The sequence below is a fragment of the Helicoverpa armigera genome, chromosome 3 (assembly GCF_030705265.1).
Source record: "Helicoverpa armigera isolate CAAS_96S chromosome 3, ASM3070526v1, whole genome shotgun sequence".
NCBI lineage: Eukaryota > Metazoa > Arthropoda > Insecta > Lepidoptera > Noctuidae > Helicoverpa > Helicoverpa armigera.
The window spans coordinates 7,688,970-7,702,933 of NC_087122.1; the positions used below are offsets into that span (position 1 = coordinate 7,688,970).

Here is a 13,964-nt window from a genome sequence, read left to right on the forward strand (position 1 = left end):
ATATCAAAAAAGTAACTGAAATAAAAAATCTGTATAAAACCTTTAGAATTTTACAGTAGTTTTTTTGTCTGTGTGTAATAACTTGTTAAATTGTGACGTGCCCGACAGCCGACAGTCGCCGTCACCCGTCACCTCAACCGAGCCGATTCGTGCGTGACGCCTCTGACGTATTATATTGGTTTGCTCTTCGGTCAATCAATGTTAATTTCCCTTCCAATTTGAGCACATTTCAATATTAAGCATAAGATACTCATAAGCTGTAGTTTACCCTGGTGTAATTAAATATAATTTTGGTTCAGCATTAACGTGCAATCTATAGCAGCGAGATGGAGGTAAGTTGGCCGTAAACTATTATATACCAGTATTCGTTCATAATATGAAATAAACTTATTTTTTAAATTCAACAAAAATATTCTACTTATCTAGATTGAGATCCTGAACGCCGCTGGATCCAAGCCTTTGGGCAAGATTGTAATAAATGAAAGCACCACTGTAAAGAATGTGAAAGACAAGATCTATCAGACCGTCAAGCGATCATTGTACCCCGACCGGCAAGCTATTAAGTTAGAGGCTAAAGGAAAGACTTTAAAAGATGAAGAAAATCTAAGCGCATTAAACATTCAAGATGGATCTAAATTGTATGTTAAAGACTTAGGACCTCAAATATCCTGGAGAAACGTGTTTTTGGCTGAATATGCTGGACCATTAGTTATTTTCTTATGGGTCTATCAAAGACCCTGGGTTCTGTATGGAGTCACTACAACTGCCCCTGGGACAGTGGCAAGGTAACTTACTTATTTTGTGTAATTAGTTTGAAGCAGACAATTCTATGAAAACTATTGAGCCTGTCTTTACCTAATTACCTCATTTACATGACTCGATCTGAACTAGTTCTTGTCTTATAACAGGTTCAGTCATCCAATATTGTACTTATTGGTTTATACATAATTATTGTTCAATTCATCATGCACTATGGTATTTTATTACAGTGTAGCAACTGCATGCTGGTCCATGCACTATGGCAAGCGGCTGTTGGAGACCCTGTTTGTTCACCGTTTCTCCCATGGCACGATGCCGCTGCGCAACTTGTTTAGGAACTGTGCTTACTATTGGCTGTTCACTGTGTATGTGGCTTACCATATCAACCATCCTCTCTACACGGCTCCTTGCAATACCTGCTTCTATGTTGGACTCACAGGATTTATTGTAAGTATACAAATCCATGTTAAAACTTTTGATAATAGTTATTTACTTATTTGCCCAAATTGGTTAAACAACCTTCAGAACTATTGACTTCTTATTGTTAATTGATGAGTGCTAGAACAACATAGCTAATAGTCCTCGAGGCACAAAAAAATAGTTAAAAACAACTTGAGATATGTTCATGATGAATGAAATAATGACTTCAATGTTATTCAATAACAAGTTTTCAACATCAAAAAATGTATTTAATAAAACTATGTTTAAGTTTAATACAAGCCTAACAAGCATAGCAACAAGTAAAGAAAATTGAGCATGTTTCTTTAATATTAGAATCAGCATTAATACAGGTGAACAGAAGCTAGTAGCATACATTTCGTTTACTCATTGTAAATACAACAACCTCTGACCTTGTATAAGTGACAAAGTCCATTTTACCAATGATAAGACAAACTTGTGCATTTTTGTAGGAAAGTAGGCAAAATAAATACATTTCTATTTAGATAATGTAATACTAGTTTATTAAATAGCTGAGAAATACTACAAAATAGAGTTTTCGTAACATGCAGCTAGAAAAATCACATGACCTCTGTCAACAAGTTTTTAATCAAACATAATAATCACATCATGAGGTCATCCAAAACTATAAGAAATAAAACAGAAAAACAAGATATTTATTCAACATTTAACACGCAGTTATTGTACTAAAAGTGCAGCAAACATTCTTGTTTATGCAATTAGCTGCAACAAGTATATCAACTAGTAATAATTGTGTAATTTATTGACTAGGACGGGACACTTCCATTACGAACTTGTTTGATAGTTAGTGTAATTTATATGAACTTTGATTACAGCTGTGTGAGTTGGGCAATCTGAGCATCCATATACTTCTGAAGAACTTGCGCCCTCCTGGCACTAAAGTGAGGCGCGTCCCTGTGCCCGATGGAAACCCCTTCTCTCTTCTCTTCAACTTTGTATCCTGTCCTAACTACACTTACGAGTTCGGCTCGTGGCTTTTCTTCACTATCATGACGAAATGCGCTCCAGGTGATTTTTTTTTTCTATATTATTTGTAAACATACCTCCCAGGACTTTTTTACATGCTTTATGAAACCGCGCAAAGATTAGAATAAAGACATACTAAATACTGAAGGCCATACATATTTCTAAAATAATCGTAAGAAGCACCAGCACATATCACGATTTAGTATTGTATAAAAATTTAAAAGTCTAATGAATACGCGACACGTCATGAACTTTGTTTTCGTATACAATTTACTTGCCCATTACAAATGTTAATTCTTGATGTATATTGACAAACCTTCAGTTTCAACACTATTTGTCGGCACTTATATTTTTTGTGACGTCAAAATCTATTCAAGTTATTTCTCGTTAAGTAAATGTTAACTTTGTTTTCGTAGCTGGACTTTTTGCTGCGGCTGGTTTCTATCAGATGGCCGTGTGGGCTATCGGCAAACACCGCAACTACAAGAAGGAATTCGCCGACTACCCCAAGGGACGTAAAGCGATCTTGCCATTTATTCTATAAGCATTTATTTATTTTAATGTAGTAGCTATTGTATGTGCAATGCTATTAGACGAGGACTCATCAGTCACAAATATACTCCTACGTCTTACTTCTATGGTCGGGTATTAGATAGGTATAACTTGGGTGACGGCTTGTATGTATTGTATGAATGCGCTGGCATTAAGAAATTAATTTATATTTTTCCAAATATATTTACGTTATCGCATAGGGTTTATTTAGTTTTATATTAAAGAACTTGTTTTTACATTAAAATGCCCAACGATAGACGACACTTACGTTTAATAAAAAACATTTCTATGAAAAGAAGTTGTCTTTTATATATGTACTTCTGTCCTAAAACTGTGGGATAAGTAAAAATACACAAAACTCAACATTTATAGCCAGATATTTTATTAATTGAAATTAATATTGAGTAGTAGGTAAATAATCTATTCAAACATGTTCTAAGGTACATTAATATTGAGCATTAGCGTCGTATGCCCACGATGGTTCATCTCCCTTGCATCTCACTTTCACAAGCAAGCGTTCGTTTTCTTCCTTCAACGCCGTAATAACTTCCTCCTTTTCCTGAACAGAAAATATCAAAATATTAATAAAACAGAACAACTTTTCAAGGGCCTTGTAAAGCGTCGTTGTAAGGAGATTGCAAGCTATCAAAAATCATCATTCACGTTCCAATACGATGTGCATGCTCCTGACCTTGCGTTAAGTATGTTCCGTCACTCCGTTCCTTAGGTTTACTTTATTACTTAGTACCACAAGCGGCTAATTTGTAATGAATAAAATGCTCGGGGCAAACTTGTTGGCTTGGCTGATATTTTTACCACAACATGAACTACTCTTTACATTTCCTGCTTATACTAAGCCCTTCTCTAAACCGCTGATGTTAAAAAGTATTTAAAAGATCTTGCCTCGATTTTCTGCTTGAACTTCTCATCGAGTTTCTCCCTGTCTTCGGTAACGTGTTTGAGTTTGGCACGCGCAGTGGCCGGCGGAATGTACCGAGCAGAGAGGCCCAGGATAGATTCCATTTGGAAGCATCTAGTTCGAGTAGATTTCAACTCGGTACGCAGGTTGTTGATCTCCGTAAGCAGTGTGCAGTTTTCCTAAAAAATACCATAAGAAGGGGTTTTCAAAGTTGTTGGTAATTTTAATCAAGAAGAAAATATAATGCTCCAAATCTTGTAATCCCTTTCAGTCAGATCAGATCATATCTGTCCTTCCGTTATGCAGACGAACCCATCGACAACACCACAGCCAAGTTATTAATATTTTTCTATCATACATGACCTTTTTAGGGGACTCAAAAATCGAACGCAAATGCAGTGTTATCATAAACTGATAAACAGTTTGGTCGATAAGTTAAATCCACACAAATGTATAGTGTATGTAGCACATATTTACGTCCATAATTTTGCCGATATCGCTCTTGGAGCCGCCGAGGGCTTTGTTGAGCTGGTACTTGAGGCCTGCCACTTGCTTCTCCAAGTGATCTCTCTGACGATTGAACTCTCGAACTGCCTCGTCGTCCGCTATGCGACTCCGGACAAAATCGATGTCTTCCACGTATTTGTGAAATAGAGTCTACGTGAAAAAATTGCCATTATTTATAGTACGCTGCTAGTTTATCAATGCACTAGAATCTTGTGCATCGTTTGAATTGAACATGTGATGCTAGTAAAATGAAACTTTACGACTTTTTGCTTAGTCCTGAGCTCGTTTAAACTGCATTGTAGTACCTACTTATTCAGTTCCTGGGTAAACATACAACTTACGACATAAATCAGACATCCGTATTTGCGAATGATATAATAGTCTGCATTGTGTGGCATAAATACTCACTTTCACTGCTAACTTTAACTTCATAGGATCTTGGAATTCAGCAGTCATGTTGTGCAGATCAATTTTAATTTTCTTTAATGTATTTTTCAATGTTAAGTTCCTATCCGCTTCAGCCAAGAAGTCTTTTTTAGCCGAACTTAATTTCTCGTTGAGTTGCTGTATTTTAAGTTCTGGAATAAAATAAAGCATTGGTTTATTAAAGTGAAAGGCAAAATATACTGCAAATCAACAATTACATTTTCTAAGTTTGTATTACTTCAGGATTTAAACTAGTGCTTATGTAACTACCGCTTTATGCACAAAGCACACATTGCGTAACAAAAGTTAAACAAACAAATAGGTGTGAAAAATATTACATTACTGTGACTACATAATGGTGTCTAAATATCTAATATATTACATGATAGGCGAAAAAAATTACAACTGAATTTGATAGCAATATTATTTTACCACGATAAGCTTTTTTCTTTAGAAGACTTTCCAATGAGACTTCCAACTCAAGTATGCGAACTTTTTTCGCTTTAATTTCGCGTTCTAACGGGTCTATCTGTTATAAAAAAATATAAGGATTTTTAAGCAGCTGTAACTTCTTTCTTATTTTGAAAATGGGTGAAAGTATCAAAAGCCTACTGTAGGAAGGCAACTGGATTTTCTGGTTAAGTCATACCAAGTTCATGTTTCACATTTAATAGTTTTAACTCCTCATTCTCCATATCATCAATTTGATGTGTTAACTCTCGGATTTGTCGTTCTTTAGGTTCAATCTACATCAATATGTCAAATGGTAAAGCATTAGACGGTTAGCCCAGTATGTAGTAGGAAGGCACCTGCATAGTTTGTCTCTCACCTGATTCTTCAATTCAGTGATCTTGAAGTTCAATACAAACTTATACTTCTCAAGCTCTTGTTTCTTCCGTTTTAGTTCGTATATTCTCTTTTCTTTGTCCTGTATTGAACTGTCTCGTTCGCCAATTTCTTTCTTCAAATCCGCAACGTCACGTTCAAGAGTTGAAATTACTTTTTGGAACTGTTTATGTTCGGCTGGAAATACCAAAATGCATCATTAATTTTCCTTGTATTTAGACCATTCACTGTTTGAGGATTATTGCTTAAATACCTTTTAATTGTGATATTTGATGTTTGAATTCGTCAATGTCTTTATGTGCACTAATCAATTTCTTTTTCATAAGCCCCGTTTCTCCCTTGAGACGCACATTGGAATCTTTTTCTTCCTTCAACTGAACTTCGTATGCTGTACGAATTTCAATAATTTCACGATCAGCATCTTCTTCGATAGATGTTTTAATTGTTTCGTGTTCTTTTTTCTCCATATCTGCTTGTTCTTGTAACTGAGTGATAAAAATATTTATTATCTCTGTATCATCTACCTACTAATCGTGATTCATAGTAAGTGCCTATCCTGGCAAAAATAACTTCTGACGGACATGCTTTTGTACTCATTTCAACTAAAACACAGCTATTTCAGTTTTGATATTCATGAGAATCGCATCATTGTTAGAAAACAAAAAATGGTTTTCCCCAAATACAAGAACTGTTGAGACACAGAAAAGTGTAACTCGTGGTTGTCATATTCCATTGACCTTTGAACTCTATATTCACTTCAATACAATGACAAAGCAATACCTCCTGTAGCATAAGATCTTTTTCTTCCAACCTCGATTCAAACATGTTATTCATTTCCCTCAGGGCTTGTCGTTTGCTCTCCGCGAGTTCTTCTAGCCTTTGCTCATAATCTTTTCTCATTCTAGCCGTCTTGTCTTCAAGACTCTGTTGGTAAGTAGGTTCATATAAATAAGAACATATTTGAATATTCAAATAAACATAATTCGTAAAGTGAATGGAATTTTACCTGGTATCTGTCGTACTCGCTAATCAGTCTAACATTGAAATCGGCTTCTAAGGCTTGCAACGTTCTCTCATGGCCCGACCGCAACTTAGCTATGTCTTGTTGAATCATGCCTATTTCGTGAGTGTGTTCATTTTCCATTTGCTGTCAGGGTGAAATATAAAGTTAACTATTAACGAACATACGCAAACTTTCTAAAAAGTTTTACATAACTTAATAGCTACCTCGTTCTTTTCCTTAAGTTCCTCAATGGCAGCGCAATAGCCTTCATGAACCTCCTTCAATTTTTCTGCTTGTGTCGCCTCAGCTTGACGTAATTGATATGTGTGCTCTGTTTCAAGTTCACTCATTCGCGTACTCAATAACTAAACAAACAAGTTAATTCAATTAGTGGCTACCAAGAAGACTACATAGAAAGTTAATAAAGGATCACAAAGAAATATTTTCCTTGCTTGAAATGAATTCGCGATAAGTGGGCTTAATTCATTAACGACAATACCTACTGCGACCTATTTACATACAAAGGCTTTGTCTGTGGCTCTTATGAATAAGCAATCGTCAAAATAATGAACTGCAATGCAAGACGTGCGTCATATTTATCAATTCAAATTGTTCTACCAAATTAATCTCCAATTCTATTCATATAATAATAGCATATTTTTATAAACAGGTAACAGAAACTTCCGAATTTTTACCAACATTTATGTTATTTATTTTCTCCTGTAAGTCCCTTTTGCTTATCAAAATTTCTTTGGAGTACGCAAAATCTTTATCCAATGCGATAGCTCTTCCGTCAGCGTTCGTCAGCCTCCACAAACAAATGGAAGCGTCCTCGGCCACTGAGACCAGTGTCTGGTCGTCGTATGATAGCGCAATACCAGTCACTCTTTTGTTGTGCATGTGGAATTCATTGAATATAGCTTTATCTAACAACGGCAGCTGTATTGAGGTAATTCCCCCTGGTCCACCGCTAATAAATAGCATCAAGTCCGATCGAGAAAGTACGACCGTATCCAGTGGGGCGCCGATCAAGCTCAAATTTCTTCTAATGGTATTAGCACCAATTTCTTTGATTTCTCCATCGGATCCAACACCGTACACTGTTTTCCCAATGCTGAAAAATATTTCGTTTAATTACACAACATAGAATTGAATTGCTGGGCAGTTACCACTTCTAAGTGTCGGATTTCTTACCTATTTACAGCGCAAGCATTAAACTGGTTAGTTTTCAAAATAACTTCTCCAACTCGTTGTCCGGTCACCATACTCCATTCATAGACAGCGCCTTCAGTGCCGCACGATATCATTGTTAAGTCTTTTGCCGACCATGATAGACTGGTAATCTAAATAACAGGATAAGGAATTTGCTATAATTCCTCAAACACGCTACACTATCTACAAGTTAGTCTAAAAATCTAACCCTCCCATTATGTCCTTTTAAATTAAAAACATTCTGAAATGACACCGAAGAAAACACTTGAATGACTTGACCGTTGACTGCAGCAAACAAATGTCCATTGCTACTAAACTTGGCTTGCTTGCAATTCCTTATAGGAAACTCTCTCATGACTTCAAAGTCATCTATTAACACCACCATAAAACGAAGTTTATCCGAAAAGCCAACAATTGCAAACAGACCTGAAAACAATGCATTGTCAATAACTATATATTATAGAATTATTTGATAAGCACAAAATACTCCCGGTCCTCTCTTCACATATCATCTACATTTCTCAATAGCTTACCGGTAGGGTGCAAGGACACGCAGTGGATTTCCTCCTGATACAATTTAATCATCTCCACATCATCTGTCATGTAGTTCCAGATCCTTATGCTCTTGTCCTGTTCTCCCGCTGTCATGAATATTGGTTTCCAGGCACACATCGATAAGGAGTTTATACGACCATAATGCATCGCTGGACCCAGTTCGCTAAATGTTATCTCGGGGTTCTGAAATGTTTTCAAATTTTCGTGTTACGTCTGCTATGCGCCATACCAAACAGAAAGAGGTAAATGTTTGTGAATTTGTGTCGTTGTAATCAGGAAATAATTTTAAGGTGGCTATCATTGGTCACGGTAAGATTTTTATGACAGAAAATTATTTAAACTAAAATAAATCACAGGCAGCCGGGGCTAGCAGCTAGTTAAAAATTCATATGTTAGGGAAATTATAACTTAAGCACTTCCTATGATAGATTACCTGTAACATATGCTGTCCAAACAATTTCACATAGTATAATTGCTTCCTCAAAGTTGTTATAAGCACGGTTTCTTGATTAGGATCAACTGTAATGTGTTGAATTTCATCAAGTGTAGACCACAGTGGATGCTCACGAGTATGCCTGCAAGACATTTATATAGTTAGGAACTATATAATTGTTTATTTATAACTTTACCATGCATTCAATTCAACGAAAACTTACTTGTAAGATTTTTTACTAATCCTAAAGACATTTCTCTTTCTCCATTGATGGAGGGATTCCTTTTCAAACATGTGAACATACCCTGGCCCACAACCGAATACAAATCCTGAAATAGTAAAATAACATTAATTTAATAATACATTAACGGCCATTTGTATATGGTCATTATTAATTCTCTTACCTTTAGCGAAATTGACAAAGCTGGTGACTGGATAACTTTCCTCGTCTCCCTTGTCTTCACTGGCCGAGTCTTGCCTGCTGGACGTGCTGGCTCTATCTGTCGTGTCTTGCTCCTGTCTGTTTAATATGTTAACTACATAATGTGATATAGGTACTGCCAGCATTTAAACGAAAGTATCGAAAAACTAATTTCAACACATAAAGTAAATAACCACTAGAGAGCGCACTCGCCAATTTCTTCTAAGAACACGACTCACCACTGCGGGCGGGGGGACGCGGCATAATCCGCGGCTACTATTGGTCAGTTCACGGTCGCTGCTAAAGGATCGTACTGATCGTAGCCTTATAGTACGCGCAAAATCACTAACTTTTAGCGAGCGTCGGGGCACTGTATGCGCAGTCAAGTGGTTTTATAGTCTTTGTTTCAACACTTAGAAATTTATGCAATAAAAGGCAGACTTACTCAGCCTCAACTTTCTTCAGCGACATTTCCGTGACTTCAGCGGCTTTAAAAATGCAGTTCTGTCTAAGTTCGCCGTTCTCCACCATCATGATCATCCCGTTGTCCGTGCCGAACATGATGCGGTCCGGCGTTAGCCACATGCAGCTAGTTATGATTGTCTGGCGGTAAATTGAACGTACCAATTATGTTATTTACTGAATGGGTAATATCTTTAATATACATAATTTTACAACCTAGATGTTGTACTTTTATATGCAGGTAACGATAACCTACTTTACGTAGCTTTACCACAAATTATTAAGAAATAAAAATTCCTTACATTTTCAGCTTTACACCAGCCCCACTGACGCCAAACAGTTTCAGACACATTCATAATGCGGAAAGTGTACGGTCCTGTTATAACCACTAGAGTCGCATCCGTGGGATTGCATGACACCTATTGTATGAAAGTAGAATAAGAATAAGTTTTGATATACCGTATTGAAGGAAGTAAGCCATTAAGATGTTATACTTCAGATCTTACATTTCGAACGATGCCTTGACCGCTCGGGTTTTGCGCTTTAGCGTGGCTTTCAACCTTGCCCTTGTCCCAATTATAGTAGTACAAATACCAGTCCGGCTCGCCAGTTATCGCCACAAGATATTTTGAGTCATGGGTAAACTGCACACACGCGAACTCTCTTGCTTGAGAATGCTCAAAGGGAACGGTCAAAATCTTTCGGCGTTTGTACGTCGTGAGGTCATAGATGGTTATAATAGGTTTTTGACCCTCTTCTGCAATCTCGTTTAATGCAAGCCATCGTCTGAAAAGTTACGCCACTTAAGTTCCTTTCTCACAAAATGGATTTACATAATCGAGATTTAATCGTCGTTAAGATAATATCGTTAAACATTTTCCAGCTAGGTATTCCAACTTAATTCTATTTAAACTTATATAATTACTTCTGTTACTAAAAATAATAAAAGCAATTTTTTTTTATGGTTGCTCCAATGTTATCCAAAAGGACAACTAAACGGGGGAGAGTTTGAAAAATCAATGAATGATTACTTATTTAACCAGAGTTATTACCGGTTCGGCGCCAGAACCAAGGACTTGATTGGTTTGTGTTTATCTTGTAGCCTGATGAACTTCTGTTTCTTCTGGAGGTGGTTGTGGATGACGATGACACCTCCAGCAGGGTACAGAATCTCTGACTCCGACAAATAGTGGGCATTGTACCTGGGTGTGATACATTCTGCATTTTAATATGCGAACTAAGTACAAATATCACTTGGAATTCTTACGCAACAAACATTGTAATTACAATAGTCCCTGTGTCATGTTTCATCGTGTTTTCAAGGTTCCTGTATTAATATTTCAGTGTAGATAATTCGTGTAGCTACTTGTAAAATAAATATCAAACAATGCGTAGTTAGCCTCTAGCCAGTGTTGCTTGCCATTACACACCTACTTAGCTACTAACAATTTATTGTAGGTAATGAATGTTGCTTGCGAAATATTAACATTTATTATGTAATAAAATAAAATTATTATCTACAGACCGAGCTTTTGTACTCACTGAATATCTGTGCGAAGTCCGTAGAAAATGCGAGCGGAAATATTAGGCGGCGACTGAGTAGTCATGGTCGATACTGTAACTAATGAGGTATAATGAATAAAAAACTACTAGTGATCCTAGAAAATTAAGAAATACGTATTACATCGAACGATAGCTATCAAATAAGTCAACATCTTTGATTCAAACAACAACAGTTGTCATGGATACGGCTGGTTTACTGAGACCTCTTTGTTTATTATGACTTCCAACATTACGATACATGTAGATACCTACCTATCTGAACTGGATAGTAAGTTCCAGAAGGTACCCAGTGATATCAAAGCCGTCTACATCAAGATATTAGCAGGTTTGCGTATAAAAGAAACTGCGCATTCACCATTTATGTGAGGTCCGCCTGATTGGTCCTCAATGTCGTCTGTAGTAGCGCATCCTCTCTGCAATGTCCGAGATAAGTCGCTGCTTCCTCTGCCTGACGATGCCAATACAAATCATATTTGCACGTGCCATCATATTCTATACCATATAACTTCTTAGCTAACCCAAACCACGGAAGTTATCACGCCCCAAGCATTTTTTTGCGTTTTCATGCAAAGAGAATGGACACAAACATGAACTAGCTCCAGTTTTACTGCCTAGTGTTAAGAAGTGGTACAGATAGACTGATCGAAGAAAGAATACACAGAAGACTATTCATAAATAGACAAAGAATAGGTAATAGCGATTTTGAAATAAAACCGTGGTGAAGAAGCAAAAATTTTCAAAGTTTTTACGACGTTTTTACATTCTGAAATTGTAAATCAGCAGAAACTTTAGTTTATAGAGCTAAAATACATGGTTGCTTGCAATAGTGGTATACATATACCAAATACTACAGGGTACCTATATATATACCTAAGTATTTTGGCCTGTAGCCAAAGTATCACAACTAAATGCATCTCACTTTCTTGGAAATGTTGACCTTTTCAACTCTTGACGCATATGAGCATGATACCACGGGGATATTCTACGCTTGCAAGAAGGTAAGTTCGGAGTCTGAAAGTGACAGTATTTCCAACATACGGTACCTAGCAAAGGTAAATTACATTTTTTGTTGGCATTAATTGTGAGTAGTCGTTTTTCATCTTCTACCTTAAAGTCTTTGTCCTACCAACAAATTCATTCGTAATCTTCTACAGTGTTGTAATATTTCAAAATTCTGTTCCATTCAATGAGGGTTTTCTAAAATGGCAATCCACGAGGTGGCAGCACCGAGTCGTCAGGTCTAATAACTGTCAAAGTGCTTATCTTTACTATGAATAGTGAACGATTTTAGTGTTTTTTTTATTTTATAATTAAAGCACTGCATTATTGTTTTACTATTGCGGTTGAGTAAATAAAAAAAACTAAATCATATTGTGTTAACAAATTTTTCAACAAGCTTTTCCTTAGTACCAGTGACTTTTGCACCCTCTCTCTTAGCTCAATTTTTAGTTCGGAAACCTTATTCTGACCGTAGTCCATAATAAAATCAATAACACTTCCAATATAACAGAATTTCAATAAACAATAAGTTCGGCACCTACAATTCCATACTATTTGACAGCTGTTTGGACCAGACGCATACGTGGCGCCACCCGGTGGCAGAAAAAATTTCAAAAACCCTCATTATCCGAATTCTAATTTTTTTACCATTCAACCATAGCCAAAAAATAATTAGCTACCTACTTTCATTAAATCAGTGTAATTTGAAGTTATCAAGACCTGGCGTGGATAAGATCTAGATTAAGTACCAAGATAGGTAGATATTAATACAATAACGTATCAATACAATGGTAAATAGGCTCAATAAGTTCCAAGATGTTAGTCGACACACTTCTTCGACAGCTGATTTCGCGGTTCGATTTTACTACTCGACTTTATGTGCCAACTTTCAAAGTCTAGCATGTCATGATAACCTTGGTGCTTTCTCTTTGTTTCTTTTGTGCGTTTCCAATTGTTACTTTTTAATTAGACGGCTCAATGTGCCCAGTCATGATAAAAGAAAGAAACTGTAATTTGACAGCCAAATCATACAATCGGGTGGACAACAGTATACCTGACAGTAACCATAAACTTTATAAAAACTTGTTTGCAAATTGCATTTATATTTTAACCGCAAATTAATAGTTATAAGTTTCCTACATTACAATACCAAGAAAGTGACAGTTAGATAACAGTTTGTTAACGAGTGACCTAATCAATTAGTTAGCGATATTGGTCACACAATGATGCAATGATGAGAATTATAATAGACATTTCCTATTCCTAATAGAAGACGGGATATTTAGGCATTAGATCGACAGCAGCACCAATTGCTTTCCTCCGTTCTAATCGCCAAAGCTTCCGTTCTGCCTTCTTAATTTGTAGGAACTGTAATAATATTTTGTTATATTTTGGTAAACATTTCAAAGTCAATAACGTGAGTCAAATGAATCCATCTCAAATTAGTTAGGTACCTACAATGTAAATTGGATTGTTCATTTCTGCGGATAAAGAAATCATGTTTTCCTGTACCCTTGTTCAAAGTGCAAGCTCTACAAAGAACAAAAGCAGCCGATGACTAAGTCTTTTTGCGTTTACTGCAGGCACTAAGCCAATTCTGTAACATTTTACTTAGTTAATAATAAAAACCAAACGACCATGTCATTAGCTTGCTATTGTTTACACCTCGAGTAATGATCGATACAAAAATAAACCATTAACTTTCAGTTAAGTAGCACACCTCACCCGTATCAAGCCGAATGCCTGTCTCTACAATGGGTATTATTTTCTCAATTGATTAGGAATCGATAATGAAAACAGCTGAAATAAAAATCGAATCACCTTAAACTCACGGTTATTTAGGGCATTCGGGCCATTAATC

At 36.4% G+C, this 13,964-nt stretch overlaps 3 protein-coding genes across 5 annotated transcripts in view; 1 reads left to right on the forward strand and 2 right to left on the reverse strand.

Moving 5' to 3' along the window:
• LOC110375179 (HEAT repeat-containing protein 3) overlaps nucleotides 1-13,964 on the reverse strand; it is a 49,087-nt gene that overhangs the window by 13,712 nt on the left and 21,411 nt on the right. The gene's annotated exons all lie outside the window — the stretch shown is intronic.
• On the forward strand, nucleotides 120-3,055 carry LOC110375119 (probable very-long-chain enoyl-CoA reductase art-1). The gene is made up of 5 exons (XM_049835935.2): nucleotides 120-332; nucleotides 427-785; nucleotides 990-1,206; nucleotides 2,055-2,247; nucleotides 2,622-3,055. Exons 1-5 carry the CDS (start codon nucleotides 327-329, stop codon nucleotides 2,747-2,749), a joined length of 903 nt encoding a protein of 300 aa, XP_049691892.1. The 5' UTR covers nucleotides 120-326; the 3' UTR covers nucleotides 2,750-3,055.
• On the reverse strand, nucleotides 3,117-11,325 carry LOC110375117 (cilia- and flagella-associated protein 57). 3 transcript variants are annotated; one of them, XM_021333105.3, is made up of 22 exons: nucleotides 11,084-11,324; nucleotides 10,594-10,743; nucleotides 10,048-10,327; nucleotides 9,844-9,960; nucleotides 9,525-9,682; nucleotides 9,063-9,178; nucleotides 8,882-8,987; nucleotides 8,659-8,800; nucleotides 8,204-8,408; nucleotides 7,879-8,096; nucleotides 7,653-7,801; nucleotides 7,158-7,572; nucleotides 6,683-6,823; nucleotides 6,462-6,602; nucleotides 6,236-6,379; nucleotides 5,709-5,940; nucleotides 5,439-5,632; nucleotides 5,042-5,138; nucleotides 4,592-4,761; nucleotides 4,154-4,333; nucleotides 3,661-3,855; nucleotides 3,117-3,316 (listed from the first exon to the last, which is right to left on the reverse strand). In XM_021333105.3, the coding sequence occupies exons 1-22, from the start codon at nucleotides 11,146-11,148 to the stop codon at nucleotides 3,203-3,205; spliced, it is 3,729 nt and encodes a 1,242-aa protein (XP_021188780.3). In that variant the 5' UTR covers nucleotides 11,149-11,324; the 3' UTR covers nucleotides 3,117-3,202. The 3 variants fall into 3 exon arrangements, with proteins under 3 accessions (XP_021188780.3, XP_021188779.3, XP_021188781.3); XM_021333104.3 differs by lacking the exon at nucleotides 5,042-5,138 and adding an exon at nucleotides 5,259-5,355; XM_021333106.3 differs by lacking the exons at nucleotides 3,117-3,316; nucleotides 3,661-3,855; nucleotides 4,154-4,333; nucleotides 5,042-5,138 and having other exon boundaries at nucleotides 4,598-4,761; nucleotides 11,084-11,325.